The sequence below is a fragment of the Bubalus kerabau genome, chromosome 18, assembly GCF_029407905.1.
Source record: "Bubalus kerabau isolate K-KA32 ecotype Philippines breed swamp buffalo chromosome 18, PCC_UOA_SB_1v2, whole genome shotgun sequence".
Classification (NCBI taxonomy): domain Eukaryota; kingdom Metazoa; phylum Chordata; class Mammalia; order Artiodactyla; family Bovidae; genus Bubalus; species Bubalus kerabau.
In genome coordinates, this window is record NC_073641.1 from 9,974,108 (window position 1) to 9,994,358 (window position 20,251).

A 20,251-nucleotide genomic window follows, 5' to 3' on the forward strand; every position below is an offset into this window, starting at 1 on the left:
CAAAGAACACTCAGGACTGATCTCCTTTAGAATGGACTGGTTGGCTCTTCTTGCAGTCCAAGGGACTCTCAAGAGTCTTCTCCAACATCACAGTTCAAAAGCATCAATTCTTCAGTGCTCAGCTTTCTTCACAGTCCAACTCTCACATCCATACATGACCACTGGAAAAACCATAGCCTTGACTAGACGGACCTCTGTTGGCAAAGTAATGTCTCTGCTTTTCAATATGCTGTCTAGGTTGGTCATAACTTTTCTTCCAAGGAGTAAACGTCTTTTAATTTCATGGCTGCAATCACCATCTGCCGTGATTTTGGAGCCCAAAAAAATAAAGTCTGACACTGTTTCCAATGTTTCCCCATCTATTTCCCATGTAGTGATGGGACCAGATGCCATGATCTTCATTTTCTGAATGTTGAGCTTTAAGCCAACTTTTTCACTCTCCTCTTTCACTTTCATCAAGAGGCTCTTTAGTTCCTCTTCACTTTCTGCCATAAGGGTGGTGTCATCTGCATATCTGAGGTGACTGATATTTCTCCAGGCAGTCTTGATTGCAGCTTGTGCTTCTTCCAGCCCAGCGTTTCTCATGATGTACTCTGCATATAAGTTAAATAAGCAGGGTGACAATATACAGCCTTCTGCTGCTGCTGCACAATATACGGCCTTCTACCCTCGATGAAATTCCTCCTAGTAACTTTTCATCCACTGACCCCCTCATTCTGCTCATTGGTCATAAATCCCCAGTTGCCATTGCTGTATCTGGAGTTTAGTTTCTCTCTTCTCTTGAAATATTCTCAAAATAAGTCTTCCCTATTGTTCTAATTGGCCTAGTAGTTAAAAAATCCACCTGCTGGTGCAGGAGACACAAGAGACATGGGTTCAGTCCCTGGGTCGGGGAGATCCCCTAGAACAGCAAATGGCACCCCACTCCAGTACTCTTGCCTGGAGAATCCCATGGACAGAGTAGCCTGATGGGCTGCAGTCCATGGGGTCACCAAGAGTCAGACACCACTGAGCACACACACACGCAGAGTTCTAACAAGTGTCAGAATAACTTTTCTTTTGCACCCTTCATCTCTGTGTGTCTGTTTCTGACTAGATGGTGCCTCTGCCCATTAAGACAGAAAATGGCACTCAGCCTCCTGTAGGGCCAGTATTACTCCCTGGGGGAAACTCAACCGGTTCCTCTGAAGCAGGACCACCTCTCATCCACGGGCCATACTGGACATTCATCTTCTGAAACAGAACCACAGAGCTGGCTGCACTCAGATCCATGAAAGAAGTGAAATGGCTCCACTCCAGGCCCAGACCTCCCCAACATGCTGAACCCAAAAAAACCACACTGCTGCCCCCTACAGCCACCTCTGTCTCTCCTTGAAGGCCTGCCCTTGTCCTCTCTTGGTTAGTTCCTCTGATTGAAACTCACGCATCCTGTTTCCCCAGTCCCTTGGAGCCTTGCTGAGTGACTCACTGAAATACTGCTAGGAGCGAACTGCTGATGCTGATTCCAGGTCCTTCCTCTCAGAACCACGCTCGCAGTGCATCTGGGGCTTTTTGATGACTCAGAACTGACCAGCCAGCAGAGGCCCCAGTGCTCAGCAAGCCCTGTGTTTTCCTGATGATAGCAATGAGCTGAGGCCCTTGTTAAATGCAATAGGCATCTTCCCCTAGATATTCCAAACCTGGGTTTGGAATGTAGGTTTTTAAGAAACACTCCAAGGGATTTTTATCTTCAGGGATTATTGGGAGACCCTGAAATTCTATCAAAACCCTGAATATTTTTACAGAAGTGGAAGCTGAGGCCAAATCCAAGTCCAGGGTCAGGTTGCTGATTCCTAGTGCAGTCACTGTGCCCTGTAGTCTTGGCTCAGAGAAGCAGGCATCTCAGGCTGGGAGTTTGTGCATCCCACTGGCCAGTGGCCTGCCTGCGGGCGAGTTCACCTCTCAACTGAGACAGGAAACGAACAGGCAGCGCAATGGCCGCTGCGCCCCATCCTCTTTCTGTGGATCTGTTCCCTGTGCTGAGTGTCAGGAGACCATCTACAGTCTCGAGTGACCTTGAACTAGACCCATTTTATCCATTGAGGCCCCAGTTTTTTCATGTATAAAATGAGGTAATTGAACTAGATTAAGATATCAAATTTTTCCCAAGAAAAGGAGACCCCCTGTTGGGTCCAGGAGCTCAGTATAGAATTAGAGTAAGACTTGGGGCTGATGTTAGGGAAGAAGAAAGAGGAAGAATGGAATCTGTGGGCCCTGGTTAGAGGTGAGCCATCCTGGAGTGGGAAGGGAATAAGAGAGCTTTCTCAGGTGTAAGTTCCTCAAACCAGGTGATGAACAGAACCCTTCACATTCTTGTGAAATTATTACAGACCCAAGCTATTATTTTAATTTTTAATATAATGTTATTTCTATATGTCCAGCCCTAAAAAATGTATAAACTCCATGTTTATAGGTTAATATATAAATTGCAGAGCAAAATTGAAATTAAATATCATAAAGCTAATGAAATTCAAATTGATATTAATTTAATGTGATAGATGAGTAGATGACATTGTCTTATAGAAACTAAATTGCCAATTTGCAGCTAATAATAGGAAAATGTTAGCTCAGATCTGGCGATATATTTGGGCTTCCCAGGTGGCACTAGTGGTAAAAGAACCTGCCTGCCAGTGCGGGAGACGTAAGAGACAGGGGTCCAATCCCTGGAGAAGGACATTTCCTACTTACAATACCTACTCCAGTATTCTTGCCTGAAGAATCCCATGGACAGAGAGGCCTGGCAGGCTCCTGTCCACAGGTTGCAAAGAGTCAGACACAGCTGAAGCGAATGAGCATGCATACACAGTCATATATTTAGTCTTTTCCTATAATGTAAGTTTGAAAATATAACTCCCAAGAACATCTGTTTGAACATAAAACAGCAGTTTTAATACATGCCAGCCTTTGTTTGTAATTCAGGAGCAGGAAAACTACCACTTAACCAACACTCTGTAAGTGAGCAATGCAGATGTCACTTGATAACTCTGAGAAGTTTTCTCTTTGATTTGAAGATATTCATCTGCGTTTAACGGACAACTAATCCAATTATTGCTTTACTCCAGAACAGAGCCATTCTTTAAGGCGCACTGACTACCAACATTATTGTTAATTGAATCATTGGAAATGGATATTTTCAAAGATGGAGACCACAGTGCACATCTACTGGAAATATAAACACGAACATTAGGAGGCAAACTCCTTTTGAGTCTGACACGCCTGTATTTTGTGTGTCCTGAGATGATTCAGTTCTCCCACATTTCCGTGTTCAGCCTGTGGCAAGAAATCTCAGTGACAGAGTATACCAAGAAGTCAGTTGGGTTTCACTTGATATAAGCTCAAAGAGAAACAAATCAAAACAGAAACACAAGCGTTCTGATGGTACATATCACTCCTCAAGTGTAGTCATCCGGAGGAGTGAGAATCTGTTTATAACAGCTGTGACAGATTATCATCACTATGAAAACAAAAATTCAAATTCCTCATAGAGCATCTACAGGTCTTTGAGAAATTGACCAACCCTGAGAAAGGAGAATTTAGCAGGAAAAGTTAAACTCTGCTTTTAGGAGGCTGAGGTCCAAGTCCGACTCTGTCACTAACTGGCTCTGGAAGGTTGGGCAAGCGTTCACATCTTTAGGCATCTGTTTCCTCATCTATGAAACAGTCCTACAACCCCCTTGCCTCACAGGCTCACTCTGATGGTGAATGAGACAGCTTACGTGAAGGTACTTAAACTATCCACTTCCTGCTTTCTAATGGAAAACAATCACCATGGCAGGGCCAAGTGGCTAGAGGTTGACTTCCAAACACTTTGAAATGTCCTGGCCAGTTATCCTTGAGTAGCCGGGGACAGATGTGAATATCTTGTGGTCCTTCCCGTCCTTCCTGTCCAGGCCTCTCCTGAGGGAGTAAGGGTGATGGTAGTTGATGAAGCGTTCTGAAAGCATCGAAGGCCCATTCCTTGCTCTCTGCTGCCCTCTCCAGTACGGAAGCTGCCATTGCATCAGACGGGTTCAACAGCAAGTCAGGAAGTACTGTGCCGGCCCAGGCCTTATTGTCCTCTGGGCGCCTCAGTCAGCCCCAGCCATTACTCAGGATCCGCAGCTACAGCCTGGCCTCAATTCACTGCAGGCTTCAGACCCCCAAGCCTTGAGCAAGCTCCTCTGTTCATTTATCAGTCTGCACACTTCCTTCTCCCACTTTCTTGGTTGTTAGGACTTAGTTAAGATGACTTTAGGACCCAGAGACCCCATAAAGTTTCCTCATGTCTGCTGACCTGCAATGAAATGATTTCCAATTACATGTTAGCCACTGAGGAAATAGAGACATGCTTTGTTCTAATTCCATTTTAATGTTTGAGGTCTATTTGAATACCTAATTCTATTTTAATGATTAGCATTTGCATTAGCCTTTTAAACACCCTTGAGGCTGTGGTACTAAATAAACAAGGACTTCTTAAAAGTAGCTTTTTTGTTTGCCATTCACAGCCTCATTATTCTTTTGAATAGAAAAGTAATTTCTAAATGAACCACATGGGACTTACAAGAGGCTCCAGCAGGTTCAGGGAAGAAAATATTAGGACTTTTATTTTTATATAGTATATTTAATTTTAGTCTTATAAAATTTCAGTCTCGGACGATATTTTACAACATACATAATATACTAGCATACCAGTACAGGCATAGAATTTACACATAAATTTGAGAATTTTTTTAATTGCAGTATAGTTGATTTACAATGTTATGTTAGTGTCTGCTGTATAGTAAAGTGATTCAGTTATGTTAATTATATTATGTGTGTATATATATATATATATATACACATATTCTTTTTTATATGTTCTTTTCCATTACAGTTTATCACAGGATATTGAATATAGGTCCCTGGCTATACAGTAGGGCCTTGTTGAGTATATACATAAATGTTTATATATTTTATAGGAATGCTAGGTTCATTTAATTTGTTTTGTTCCTGAAGGGATATATCATACAATGATAAAAGATTAGAGACCTCTTTTCTAGAAGAGTATTCTCCTGTCTGGGTTTCAGAGTAACAAAGTGGAAGTGAAAGCCACTCAGTTGTGTCTGGCTCTTTGCAATCCCATGGACTGTACTGTCCATGGAATTCTCTAGGCCATAATACTGGAGTGGGTAGCCGTTTCCTTCTCCAGGGGATCTTCCCAACCCAGGGATCGAACCCAGGGCTCCTGCATTGCAGGTGGATTCTTCACCAGCTGAGCCACCAGGGAAGCCAGAGTAACAAAGGGAGCTTTCAAAAAAAAGTATATTATACTCTAACCCCATCCCAGACAGAAAACCACCATCTTCAGGAGTGAAGTTTGTGATATATGAATTTTTTAAAGAGCACCCTCTGGTGATTCTGACACAAACCCCTCTGCTAAAAATCACATCGTTTAGACTGTCAGCTCCCTGAGGGCAGACAACAGCAGTCTTGTTCATCGTTTATCTGAGTAGCCTGACACACTGCCTGACACAGACGTTCTGTAAATATTTGCTGAAGGAATGAATGATGAACAAATGAATCACCATCTGGAAACGGCCACTGCTAGCGCCCCGCCTTTGTTTTTATGTTTTGTGTTCCTCTATGATTATTTTGCACAGTGGAGAACCAACTACATATAAAAGTGAGTAGCTTATTTGATCACTTTTAGTAAACAGATGTTCAATATTAAAAATGACTGAAGTATTTCAGCATTGTTTACCATTTGCCATCGCCTATTACAAATTACACTAGGTAAGAAAATCTTTTTACATAGAACTGTCTTCTATATACCTAACTATAGGCTGAGGATAGAGTCCCTGAGTGGGATTTTCAAAGAATGAGAACATTTTAAAGGCAGTAGCTGCTGTGGGAAGGATGAAGGAACACGGACCCCAGGAGCAGGAGACTGTGGTTTCAGGAGCACGAACTGTGGTGTTTGTGATCTAGCAGAGGGAGGGTCTTCAGTGGAGCTCTGCGGGGCAGCAAGAAACCGTGGTGCATCTCATTGTGTCTGAGCCCTGCTTCCACCACTCCCTGGCTGTGACCCTCAGATTCTTTAAGCCGAAGTTTCTCCACCAATAATGTGACTATTCACAGCCACATGACAGGACAGTTGACTCTGAAGCTCTTCTAGGTGTTAGAAATAAAATAATGTTTATACTTGTCAGAAGGACAGAAAAAGCCTTGGAGTCCGGGAGTGGTTTCCATGAAAAGATGCCATTCTGCCTCTCTCAATACACTGTTGACCCACCAGGTGGGAGTGACTGCAGACCCAGGCCCCCGAAGAAGGTGCAGAGATGCTAGGAACTCTGGCCAATGGGTCACTAAGAAACATCAAGGGTGTGTCTCCGTTTGCACAGTCAGTGCTGCTGAGCTCTGAGAGATCAAGAGCAGTCTGAGCACTCTTTTTCTCTTCATGGTGTGCCCGTAAAACCAGCCAGGCAGCTTGCCTCTCCTGCTCTCCCAGGCCTGCTCAGGCCAGGAGCCAGCAAGCAATGTCCTTTGGAATGCTTGAAACCAAGATCAAGGTTTGTACCAAACTTTGGTGTGTTTTAAGAGTGACCTGAGGTGCTCCGAAAATATACAGACCCCCTGTCCCACCCTCTGGAGATCCTATAGGCCTCAGGCAGGGGGAGCCCAGGAATCTGCATTGCCTTCCGTGATTCTCAGGTAGGTAGCCTAAAGGCCAGTTTGGGGAAAAAACACTGGCCCAGCCCTGGGTGGGGAACCAGAAGACCTGAGTGTGAAATTAGGTAGTTCCCCTGACCTCAGCATAAGCCTCAGAAGTCACTCCACCTCACTGGCCCTGTTGCTTCACCTTAAAGCTTCATTTTTACAATCCAGGGAGCAACGCCCATTCATCAAAAGCCTGTTGCTCAGAGATTGAATTAGATGCTGTAGACAGGAAAAGTACCACTACAACTCAGAGCACATGCTGAAGGTCCTAAATGTTGTCTCCCGCCTTTCACACTGAGGCAAACACAGACCACGGCTGGCCAATTTACGCCACGCCCCCAACCCGAGACTCTACCCCAGGATGAAGACCTGTCTCCCCTCTGTGTTTGTGTGCTTTGCTGTGGCAGAGCAATGCTGGCCCCCCACCAAGCAGCATCTCTGCATTTCCTGCCTGGCATTCCGTGTGCTCGGAGCACTGGCTGCTGCCATCAGTCCTGGGATCACCTTCGGGATACCTGGAAAACCTTCGAGTAAGACTCCCCGAGAGGTGATGGAGCTGTCAATAATCCACACAACCAGCCAGAGCAGGTTTATCCTTCATGTATTTCCAGAATGCGTGAGTCTCCTGATGTGGCTAATAAGGAGTGAGTCCACGTGCTGCACGCCAACCATGGCTCTGGACACCCAGCACAATATTTCATTCCTGTCAACCATCTTGCGAGGTGGTTGCTGTTATAACCATGAACAACAGAGACTTGGGGGAAGTTAGGGGACTGGCCCAAGATTATACAGCTTGGTAAACCGACAAGCCAGGGTTCCAATCCAGGTCTGACCAACGCTGAAGCTTCCGCAGATGTGGTTTCTCTCTTCAAGGAGTTTCTGCCACATTTAGGGACACGAGGATACGGTGGTGAACATTTTATCCAGTGTTAAATGAGGTTGGGTGGGCTGACAAATATCGTTAGCAATTCAAGTGAGACTAGCCACAGTCATAGTGCCAAGCATCTCATGGATTAAGGGATACACACAGTGGTGTTACCTGCCTCTTAAATTATTAACCTAATCCAACTGTAGAACTTTCAAGAAGCAAAATACAGAGAGCCTGAAGTTCACAGTCACAGATGCAACCTTTAACATCCAGTACTTGTCTCATAAATCCTCCAGACTTGTCACATTGACAGTGTCAAACAGCTTCACAGGGCTGGGCTTCTTATGTGGGGACCTCACTTACTTGCTTGCCCCCCTCCCTGCTCCGTAATGGCTGGCTGGACTGCAGTGCATAGACAAGGCAAATTAAAAAGCAGTCACCAGCAACTCCTATCTAAAGTACAGAATTACAATTAAAACATTATCAATGAATGAATGCTTCTATTAGAAATAACGCCATTGGCCATAGGCCAAATGCCCAGCAGTCTCCCACAAAACTGAGTATTCATGTTCCCCAATCAGAAGACATGGACATACATGGACGAGGTGTGTGACACAAGAAACGACTGTGGGGATTGTTCAGATGAATCAGGTAAAGACGGAAACATGTAATTAATGTTTTAACGGGTTCTTAGAGTTGCTATCCTTACATTTCAGTCATATAAATTGACTCACACTTAGAAATCTTCCTAACGATGTTCACATTCACAATTAAGCAGTTCTATCATTTCCAGTAGTTTGTACATTTAAACTAGATGAGTTCTCTAGCTAAGAAGCAAATAAAGCCAGATTTGCCAAGATTAACAAAGGGAAAAATCTTGATGAACAATTCTTGCATTTCTTTAGAAATCTGGTAAGATCAAAGAAAATTCTGAATGCTTTGACTTTCAAAGATTTTTGTTTGTTTATTTAACCTTTGGCATTTCCTTGCCAGCCATCCACCACTCTCCTCTCGAGACGCCTTCCACAGTGTTTTCCTACGATGATTTAACACTGTGCAGTACCCTGATCACTTTACAATCTGGTAAAGTGGATTACTCTAAAACCATGGTGGTAGATACAAGATATATTGCTGGCCCAATGTAGAAGACTTATCGGAAATAAAATACACTAAACAGACCATACGTTGCGTTTTGTATAGTCCTCATGGAAGGTAGAAATAGAAGTGCTTCCTAGGAGTTGGATGTTATCTAACGAGGTGTTGGCAACAGAACACTAGAAGTATAAGCATCTTTGTTGCCAGCTGCCAAATTACCAAATATCAGTTCTCTTCCTCATCTATTAAATGTATAAGCTCATACAGATCCTCCTTGTTTATGCAGTGTGTCAGTATGAGGTAGTACTCTTTTCAAAGTACAGATTCTCTCGCCCAAATATGTAGAATCTTTAACAAACAACTGCAATATTCCTCTTGGACTGTTTTTCTTAATATTTTAAAAATCCAAATGGCTGGTTTTTTTTTCCCCAACTTGACATTTTACCAGTTATGCTTTTAAAAATAGTAAGATTGTGTAGTTTTACAGTGCCCAAAGTGTTCAGGCTGGAGATGTGATACTGTTTTCTTTGCCGACTGTGCCTGCATTCCCAGAACTCGCTGCAAAGATGGCATTCAAGACTGTGCTGACTGGAGTGATGAAACTTTATGTGAATAGAAGCTTTTTTAAACTATTATTTTGGAAAGACTAAAAACAGTTATTAATTCTGTTTAGACTTTTCTCCCCATAATATGACATATGTATCTTAAAGGTGTGTGTAGAGGGAGTGGTATGGAGGGAGTTACTAAAGCACAAATCGAGTGTTATGTAATAGAGAACAAAATGATGGATGGAAATCAGACCCAACCTTTAGTGACCTTTGGCCTGTTTTTAAACTTTAAATTTGTTTCCAATTTTTAGAATGTAGCTTTCTGTCCTTACACACAGGGTTATAATGATACAAATGTACTCTAGTTCAGTTATTTCAACAAGGTTTTTAATCCTGGGACTTCCCTGTTGGTCCAGTGGCTAAGACTCCACACTTTCAATGCAGGGAGCCCAGGTTCCATCCCTGGTCAGGGAACTAGATCCCATATGCCATAACTAAAAAAGAAAAAGATCTCATATGCTGCAACTAAAACCTGAGGCAGCCAAATAAAAAAATAAAACTTAAAAAAAAAGAATATTAATCCTAAGAATCCTCAGTTCATAATCGATGTCTATCTCTTTATTAGTGTAACCCTGGTTTAGATCCAACTGAAAGTAAGTTTGATTCAAAAGCAGTGGATGGCAGCCAGCAAATAGGGATAATAGCCAAAAGATCAACCAGATCAGAATCATCTGCCCTCCAGCCTGCCAGGGCCTGAAATTCTTTACGGTAGGTACTAAGGTCAAAAGAGCAGACCTGGGTTTGAGTCTCACCCTACTACTTATGAGCTTCCCTGGTGGCTCAGATGGTAAAGAATCTGCCTGCAATGTGGGAGACCTGGGTTCAATCCCTAGGTTGGGAAGATCCCCTGGAGGAGGGCATGGCAACCCACTCTAGTACAGTTGCCTGGAGAATCCCCGTGGACAGAGGAACTTGGTGGGCTACAGTCCATAGGATCACAAAGATTCAGACACGACTAAGTGACTAAGCACACACACACATTACTCCTCAAGGGGTATGTTTTAAGGGCTCTCTTATCTGAATAATGTGACTCTTTAGAGGAGACTTTTATGACAATCGGTAATCACAACCTAAAATCAAAATTGCTAGCAGGAATATCAACAACCTCAGATATGCAGGTGACACTCTAATGGCAAAAAGTGAAGAAGAACTAAAGAGCCTCTTAATGAAGGTGAAAGGGGAGAGTGGAAAAGCTGGCTTAAAACTCAGCATTCAAAAAACTAAGATCATGGCATCCGGTCCCATCACTTCCTAGCAAACAGATGGGATGGGGAAAAAGTGGCAAATTTTTTCTTGAGCTCCAAAATCACTGTGGGTGGTGACTGCAGCCATGAAATTAGAAGATGCTTGGTCCTTAGAAGAAAAGCTATGACAAACCTAGACAGCATATTAAAAAGCAGACATCGTTTGCCAACAAAGGTTGGATGACATCACCAACTCAGCAGACCTGAGTTTGAGCAAACTCCAGGAGATAGTGAAGGACAGGGAAGTCTGGCATGCTGCAGTCCATGGGGTTGCGGAGTTGGACACCACTTAGTGACTCAACAAGATGGTATGCATTGTACAGTGCTTAAGGTACAAATAGCCACAGGAATTGTGGGCAACTAAAGAAAAATTGTAAGGATATGGTGGACTCTATTAGCTGAAAAAAAAAATCTGCTCTCCTTTTGTGGGGGAGGATTATACTTCCCCAATCCTCATGGCTACCAGACTATGTACGCGCCTTGTCTGGCTGCCAACATTTGTTAATGACGTGTGTCACTTTCCAACCTAAGTTTGAAGAGCCAGCCAGTTGTTTGCAATCTTTTTCCTGTCCTGAGACTGGTGATGCTGATTCAAGGCTGTTTTTTGGAGTCAAGGGGGGCCCAGCCACAGGCAAACCACAAACATCAAGTGATACTGAAAATGTTACAAGAAAAACCTTACTTGTCCATAGCCACCAACACACCACCAGATCCTTTAAATAATGGACTGAAGAAGTAACATTTTTAGAGGTTGTTAGGGAAAAATTCTCTGAGCATAGGCAAAACAGGAGTAACCTTAGCCAGCATCTACTTCAAGCAGTAAGTGGCCCTGGGATAAGCCTCACCTGGAAATCTACTGCAAATCTCTATTTAGACCCTGTCCTGTACAGATCAAAGGCAAGTAACTGAAAGGGCGTTCAGACAGTGGCCTTTTCACATGCTCAAGCCAGCCTATCACTGCAATCTCTTGGGGTGAGCGGAGAACATTTCTAAATGTGCTAGTGAAGAAAGCATCCTCAGGGAGCTCATGAGAAACGCAAATCCTTGGGCCCTACTCCAAGTCTTCTCAATCCTCTGCCCTCCAAGCAAGCCACTACACTTGCTTTAGCCAGTTACACACAAGACGTGGTAGGTCAACAGCTTTAAGAGCCAGCACATGACCCTTCATCTCGCTCTGCCAGATGGAGGCCGCTTCATCAGCCTGGGACCGGGAGTGTGTAGCATAGCCCACCTGACCCACAAGTCTGGAGACACGTACTTATGTTTTGTAACTTTGTAAACCACTGAGGCTTTAGTCCTAGCTACTGTAGCAGCACATCTTAATAGAAATATAGGAAGATATGCACACTTTTCTCATAGCATCTCATTTTTGTGAGTTAAATAATAGTGACTTTTAGATACAGTTGTATAACTTCAACAGGTACTTTTAAATTGGTATGGAAATTTAAAACGAATTCTTATTGTTGCAAGCAGAAACTAAGGTATGATTGCTAATACAATTTTTAAAAAGTAGCCCTATACTGCAAGAATTTTCTGGGGTAATGGAACTATTCAGTATCCTGTGGTGGCAGTCACGTTAACATTCTTACAACTGTCACTTTTACTCTATGTTCATTTTAAAAGTAAAAAAAGTTTAAGGAAAACAGTGTTCATTTAAAGTGTTATCACTTTAGGAAGACAAGGTGACACTCCTAACACTTTTTTTTTCAGGCATCTTAGAGAATAATTACCTAGAAGGGAGCGAAGAAATTAACTGGTTTGTTTTTTTTTTTAAGTAAACCTCAGTTGTATCTGGAAATCTACTGTAGATCTGCAGTAGATCTTCCAGGAGAAGGCAATGGCTCCCCACTCCAGTACTCTTGCCTGGAAGATCCCATGGATGGAGGAACCTGGTGGGCTGCAGTCCATGGGGTCGCTGAGGGTCGGACACGACTGAGCAACTTCCCTTTCACTTTTCACTTTCATGCATTGGAGAAGGAAATGGCAACCCACTCCAGTGTTCTTGCCTGGAGAATCCCAGGGACGGGGGAGCCTGGTGGGCTGCCGTCTGTGGGGTCGCACAGAGTCGGACACGACTGAAGCGACTTAGCAGCAGCAGCAGCAGTTGTATCTACAAAATGGAGCTAATAGTCCCTACTTCATAGATTGAGGATTAAATGAAAGAAAACTATTATATATAAGGCACTTAGTATCTTTACAATACAGACAATATTAAGAGAAAACACTCCACTCACCCACCAGAGAATATTTTCTTATAATTGTTACACCCATCACAAACCATGGAAGCCCAAGACCCACTGGAGAAAAAGTTTTCAAACAAAAGAATTTTATACCACCACTGTTACTTATACTGTCATTTAAATCTTTAATCAGATTCCATTCATGATTATCAGTCATATTACATGCCATGATTAGCTTTCTATAAACAATTTTGCCTTCTGTGTACAAATTGGTATCAATGAAATAAAAAATAAAACCATATACTAGGCAAAGAATTTTATTTATCTTTGTCTCAAACTTTATTCTTAGGCTTCTTCAGCTTCATTAGCTGCAAAGAATGAATTGTATATAAGCAAAAACTGAAAAGAGCTGCAGTGTCCAGGGGCTTAGGCTTAAAAATATTAGAGATCTAGATTTTATCAGATCCATAAACAAAATTTTAAAAAGCAGTCATAATATAAAATAGCAGCTCCCAGTAACTTCTTCAGGATTTATCTTCTTCAGAAGTTAACTCAATTCAGTTTGCTTCATTCTTGGAAGCCTCATCAAAATTCTCCACAAGATCTAGGAAAAGGAAAAGAAAAAAGAGAAACTCAGAAAAAAAAAGCCAAGTCTACAAAAATAATCATCAGTTGTTAAAAAGGAGATAGGAAAATGCTCTCAAAATATATCCTACAGTTAAAATTAGGATATATATTAAGACATTTTTTATTTCCAATGAGGCCACTAACCATTTGATATATTTTGAAGTGTATAATTTGACATATAAATAACACAAGGAAAAGAGGGAGATATTAATTTTCAATGACACAACTACTATGCTTAAAGAATATATATGCCCCCTCCCTTCCCACTCCATTCTAAGAATTACAGTTTAGCAATGTAATATATTAGTCATGTTAGGGCAGAAACAAAGAATACCACTACACAATTTGAAGTTTTCCTTGACCCCTCAGGACACCTGTCTATGCAAAGTAGTATTTCTGAGTCTAGGCAGTCTACTGTCCAGTATTTGTTTCTCAACAAAATAAATTATCCAGTGACAGCCAGGATAGAAAAATGCCTCACTATTGCCAAACAGGTTTTTCTGCTGATTTTAGAGTGATTATATACCAAGATATTTCTACAACTTCTTCATGCCGTCTCATACATCTATGGATCTCATACATCAGTGGGAAACAGGTGATTTGTGATCTACAAGTAGCTATTATACTGAGGTTACAACATACATACCTATTAACTCAATATTTAAGGTTAGATACCTTCCTAGGATTCCAAACAGAAAAACCAAGCCTAGAAACCTAACTTCCAACTGAATAACACTGTGTTATTTTTCCCCTTCTCCCTTGCTAAGATTCTCTAGTTTAACCACAAGTGAAGGTTCCTACCTGGAACTTCATCATCATCCTCCTCTCCAGTGGCAAGTGGTGCTTTTCCATCCACAGCTGTGAAAGAAAACGTGAGTGTTCAACAAACATTAACCAAGAGAACAACAGATCAAAGGCCAAATGCTGTTACGACTCAGGTTTATGGTGACATGTGGGATTTCATCTATAATACTAGCAGTAACATGATAGTCTGATGTCCACAAATAAGCAAGAATATTAGTACCAGCCAACACGCCAAATTCCAAACCCATCCTTTCAATCCCGCTGACCTACAAGAGGGTAAAGGTAAATCCACATACCAAAAAAACCTTTACTGAAGTGAAAATAAAAAACCAAAAAACTAAAGGTGCCTTTGACTGATAAGCCTGCACTTTCCTTTTACTACACAAGCGAGAGTGAACTACACTTGGAAAGGTGAGACCTCACAGTACTAGCCGTGTACAATTTTCCGTGGCGTCCTTCAAAAGCCCACCTCAGCTATGAAAGCAGGCTTTTCAGCAAGAAAAAACAAGCAAACACACACACAGACATACAAATTGATTAAAGCAGAGTGAGCAAATGTCAAGAAAAACATGGATGATTAAATAGCAGGTCATATAATAAATCTTGATTCATTATTTCCACTGCTCAAAATTTTAATCAGAGACCTTCAGCATAAAGTAGCTATCCCCCTTATGTACACCTATTCAACCACACAACCTTCTGCTCTAAACAGAATCCTCATTACACCATAATCCAGAATAGTGGCAAGCTAATTCTTGAAGACTATTGGCAATACCAGTTGAATTTGTAAAACTAAAGAATACATTTTAATATATTTTAATCTAAACTGCCATTCATTTTTAAAAAGTCCTCATTTCTAGCTAAAAAAGGTAAAATGTTTAGTCTCTGATCCAAAAGAGAAAGCTAGTAGAAAAACATTTCATTTAATCGAGTATAATGATCATAGCATACCAGATAAACTACTGAACACACTAAGAACACTGGCTTAAAATCAATATAAAACTTTATATTCTTTAGAGGAACGTTTACATTTCCAAATTTAAAGATATTCATATCTATTTGCATCATGAATTTTAGAACTCTACTGGTCAGTCAGTCACCCTGGGCAAAACCGCTACTAGCAAACTCACATTGTTTGGGCAGAGCTTCAGCCAGTCTCCTTAAACTGGTCAGACTGTCGGCACCAAGCTGGTTTAAGATGCTGGGGAGCATTTCTGTCAGTTGCTTTGTCTCAGCATGGCCCGTAATGGTGAAAGTGTTTGCTGCCAGAGATGCCTGAACTTTAGGGTTGTTAAAGTGGATCACTGTTCCTTGATTTGTGAACATATTCACCTAAAAAGAAAAAAAAAAGTTAAACTAGCAACACCCATCAAAATCTCTTTAAACCTGAACATTTTATTAAGCAGAAGCAGAAGTCTAAGCAACCTGTATTTCACTGTACTGCAGAAGCAAAATTCTGCCTGCAATGGAAAGTACGACCTAATAGCTTTACCCTTAGTAATCTTCCTGATATTAATCGAGTACAAAAAATATTTTAGAGATGAAATTCTCTGCTGGAAGTAGAGTCAAAAATCATAAATGCATGAACAATAGTTTTTAGCCAAATCTTAATTTTGTGAAGAAATACAATTTGACACTTACCTCTTCAATACCAGAGATATTGTTTACCCCTAACTTCTTTAAAGAGAACTGAAGTTTTTTGTCATCTGCTGTGGCTGTTCTATGAACCACCTTCTTCTTTCTGCGAGCAGTTCCCTATTGGAGGGAGAAAAAGAAAGAATACAGCACATGTTTATGCCACAAGAGGCATTTTCAAATGGACAGTTTCTAATTCCTTTCTGGCTTCTCAATCTGTGTTAAGAAAATTACAATAACCACAACCTTTTATGCAGTGAGTAGGCATATTAAGGCACTGTTGAAAGCCAAAAGAGAGGAATGAAGAAAACTGCATACAAATCCTTCATAATCTCTACACTTCTAGTTTTGTCAGATATAAAGGAGTGATCTTTCCCAAGTTTTACTTTTTAACATTATCTGCTCTAGAAATTATCTGAGGTAGCTAACCTTAATTAAGCCTCATTTAGAAACTCCATGTCAATAACCATTATTTAACCTTCTGTTTTTATATTAAAGAAAAACCAACATTAATATTCACAGCCAAGATCCTAAAAGACACAAGTCTATATACAGACTTCTACAGCACCCAAGAGTAAAACCCGAATTTCTTAACTCACCAGGCCCCTACACAATCTGCCCTGCCCCCACTATGCCACTCTTGACACTACTACACACACACTTACCTTCAGCCAAGTAAACCTTCTTGCTATTCCTTAAACAGGCCAAATATGCAAACAGGAGTCTCTGCATGTACTGCTCCCTCTTGTAACATTTGCACGACTCCCTACCTCACTTCAGATTTCTGCTCTTATGTCACCAAACCTGGCCTTTCCCAACCAACCAGTGAAAAACAGAAATTCCCACTCTATCTATCCAGGTTTTTCTTCAATCTAGTAGAGTACAGTATCTGAACTCACTGAAGGCATACAACTTGATGAATGAATAAAATACAGTCTTCAGGAAGACTTGCCTCCTGTGCACTTACACCCAATCTCCACATACCCATCTTCCCAAAGCTCAAGCCACCATCTGTCTGTGCCTCCGCCAAACTGCAGTTAACACCCAATCACCACGACCTCTGCATGTTGAAACTGCTTCCATTTCACTATGTATACTACACTATGAAAAGTTTCCTACTTTTTTAAAGATGCCTATCCCCCCTACTAGGACTAAAGTCCCCCTCTAACGACTTTCAACTTCTTAAATTTTATACTCTCAGGATTGAGCAATAGTAAAGCCTTAAACAAATCATAGTGTACCTGAAGAAAATATCAATAGCTACAAAAAATATGGGTTATGAAACCCCTCAAAAACCTTTAAGGATAAACATTATCTTGAAGTGGTCTTGCAGATACCCTGGTTTCCAAAGAATTCTCTCTAAAATACATCGCAAAGAATTACGTAACATTCTAAAAACAAAACCAGTCTGCATTCTTTACGTTTCACACTCCTGACATTCAATTTTTACTGAAATAATTTATTATCAATGCTCTGACCAGATATTGAAAAAAAGGGCCTTCACAGCATTTACCTAAAAATACCTAATATTTGCAGATTTCTATAAAGCAACACTAACTCATCTAATTTCACATACCACAGTAAGTAGGTTTCTTAAAAGGTGAAGAAAATGTTTCCACATTACAATGATGACAGAAAGACCACCTACATTAACAATTAAAATTTAATCCTACACCAGCCTTAAGAATCTTCAACTTCCCTTTACCCTAGAATCTCTTTCACAAGTTAAAGACTAATGATCAGATTAATAATAACAACAACTACAGGCACACAAGCACATTATTCACCCGACTCCTCTGAAACCTGCACTGAAAGGAGTGATGATTAACAACCTACAGGAGCACCCAAACACTGACCCACAAGCAATGAGTCTTCTTGGCACCTGAAGGTCACATCTAGCTTGTAACAATTGCTAAAAAAGAAGAAACACCTACTACTGTTAATGGGTAGGTGCTGATCTGAAAACCAGCTTTGGGAGACGGGAGGGGAGGATTAGGATACTTTCACTATTGGCAAAATCAGTACTTAACAGACTCTACTTGAAGTCAAATGCTTAAAGTGGGAAAAACTAATAGACAATAAACTTGTAGCATGGAAGCTTTATACAAGTTTTACCAAGTAAAGACATGTTCTGTTTTCAACAGGCTACCACACCTTGTTAAGCACTAGGAATGTACTAACACAATGCAAAATAAAATTCGGTAAGCCTCTGGTAGAGTGGATTTCTTATTTAAGCAAATTAAAGAATCTAAATCTTATCAAGTTCAAAAAAGAATCCCCTTGAAGGGGACCAGCAGGCACCAGGAAAAATCAATTAACCAAAACCCGATCATTTAAAAACCTGCCACTCATCACTCTCATTTCCTAAGTTTTAGTGTAATTAAAAGTAAAAACGGAAAGATACCTACACAGGTAATATTTCCAAATCCAGTCATTGCTCTTGCATCCCTATGCAAAGTACCTATAAGAATGACATCTTCAAATACCCCGGAAAATATACAACTACTCTAGACTGCATTTAGCTAAGAAAAGATTACAGAAACGTCTTAATTTACAAGTGACCTGAACTTCCAACTATTAAGTACAATTACCCAGAGCCATTTGAAAAGATAGGTTAAACTTAAAATCAGTTTTAGTTGTTTATTAAAAAAAAAAAAATCAAGCACCGACTTTACACAACTTAGGTTATAAAGTCAATGACAAAACAAACCAAGGGTTTAAGGGCCACGTGATGACCTAACTGAAATGATACACAGACTACATTGTATATCTAATTTAATTCCTGCCATTCCCTTCACACGATTTGCTAGTTCGGTGAAATGCCCTCTCGAAACAAAGTGACAAGTCAGTTATATTAGAAATGCAAAGGAGAAAAAACCTAAACCACAAAGCTTCAAAACAAAAACCCCCAACTATTTAAACTTACTTTCCCACCAATGCGCACTTGTGCCTGCAGTTTGGCGAGTTTCTCCTGGTTCATGATAGTTTCTTTCATCTAGAAAAACAGGAAACCCTCAGCGAGGAAAGCTCTAGTTCACTCCAGCATTCCACGCTCATTATTTCCCAAGACATCAGCAGAATACATGTCCTACACAGGCGAAGGCCTGGATCCCAAACCCACCCCGCCAAGCTCCCGAGTTTCAATTTTCGAGGGAGCCCAAAGAGCACCCGCTTTCCCATCCCACTCCCACAACTCCCCAGCTCTTTACAAGCCCAGAGAAAGGGCTCTAATCCACGCCGGATCGCCCCCCCACCCCCACCCCCACCCCCGGCCCCGGCCTGGCCTCGGCCTAGCCAGGGCCTGCCCTGCCCAGCCACTCTCCACAAGCCTCGCGGTACCTGAGGCTCCTGTCCTCGGGTTCCGCCGGGAGGTGGAGGAAGAGATGCCGCCGCCTCGCCCCCAGGGCAGCCGCCCCTGGCCCGACCTCGACCCCGAGAGTCAGCCTGAGTGGGTGCGCCTGTCCGTCGCATCGCCTTCCTCTCCTCAGCCCTGTCCCTCCCTGTCTCGCTCCTTCCGGGAACTTCCCGCCCCCGTTCCCGTCCGCCTCCCACGCCGGCGTCCAGAGCCTTTTTGTACCTTGTTGGAGCGGAAATGGGGCCGCGCGGGGGACTAGGGTTGGCGCTCAGGTGGTCTCGGGCAGACCAGCTGAGGTTAGGCGCACACACGCGGGGACGCAAGATGGCAGCTAGAGGAAAGCCGGAAGTGACGCAACGCCACTTCCTCCAAAAGTCAGGAAACTGACTTCTGCGAGCGCTCAGTGCCTGGCTGCGCACGCGCGGCCTCATGGGGCCGCGTTTGTGACGGTTCCCTGTGCACTCCTTCCCTCGTCCAGCAATGGCAGGGTTGAGACCGCACGAGAGACTGGGCTGGCAGCACCGCGAGTGGCCCTGGGAAAGGCTGTGGAGGGGCCAGAGAACACGGTTCTTTGCATAGTTAGGGTTGAGTAAGTCGCACTGTCTCAGGGCCCCATCCCCAAGTTCTTCAGGCTCAGAAGACAGCGCCTGTTCACGTTTGCGGAAATAAGTGGGGCACCTAGAGTGTGCTCACCTATTTAGCCAACTCACCACTCGCTGGGAGGTGTAGATTGGAGCAATCATCGGAATACTTTAGAATTTCCCTTTCCGCCCGATTTAATCTTTACTAAGAGCTTTTGTTTAAAAAAAAAAAAAAAAGGCTAATTTAGCTTTCCAAAGTTAGGTTGGTTGCCCGACCATGGTTCAGAATTTCTGGGAAGCGTGTTCTGAAAGCAGACCTGAGTTCCATCTCTCAGCGATTCATTCTGACTGAGGATAGGAGGAGGTAATCTGCAATTCAGCAGGTGGCTAACCGCTTTAGATCCGTGAACTTACTTACCTTACTTCTTATGAGTCTTAGATAAAAAGTTGACTACTTGATACCAGTTGACATGGATTTGACTATTAGCGATTCACAGTTGAACACATTTTACCTTCCTGAACTGAGTGATTCAGTCAAAG

The 20,251-nt window shown here is 42.1% G+C and overlaps 1 protein-coding gene across 4 annotated transcripts; it reads right to left on the bottom strand.

Moving 5' to 3' along the window:
• Nucleotides 1–13,010: 13,010 nt before the first annotated feature.
• On the bottom strand, nucleotides 13,011–20,047 carry BTF3 (basic transcription factor 3). 4 transcript variants are annotated; one of them, XM_055554661.1, is made up of 6 exons: nucleotides 19,841–20,047; nucleotides 18,702–18,770; nucleotides 15,782–15,895; nucleotides 15,271–15,472; nucleotides 14,138–14,194; nucleotides 13,011–13,313 (listed from the first exon to the last, which is right to left on the bottom strand). In XM_055554661.1, the coding sequence occupies exons 1-6, from the start codon at nucleotides 19,871–19,873 to the stop codon at nucleotides 13,267–13,269; spliced, it is 522 nt and encodes a 173-aa protein (XP_055410636.1). In that variant the 5' UTR covers nucleotides 19,874–20,047; the 3' UTR covers nucleotides 13,011–13,266. The 4 variants fall into 4 exon arrangements, with proteins under 4 accessions (XP_055410636.1, XP_055410638.1, XP_055410637.1 ...); XM_055554663.1 differs by having other exon boundaries at nucleotides 19,824–20,046; XM_055554662.1 differs by lacking the exon at nucleotides 19,841–20,047 and adding an exon at nucleotides 19,353–19,518.
• Nucleotides 20,048–20,251: the final 204 nt, after the last annotated feature.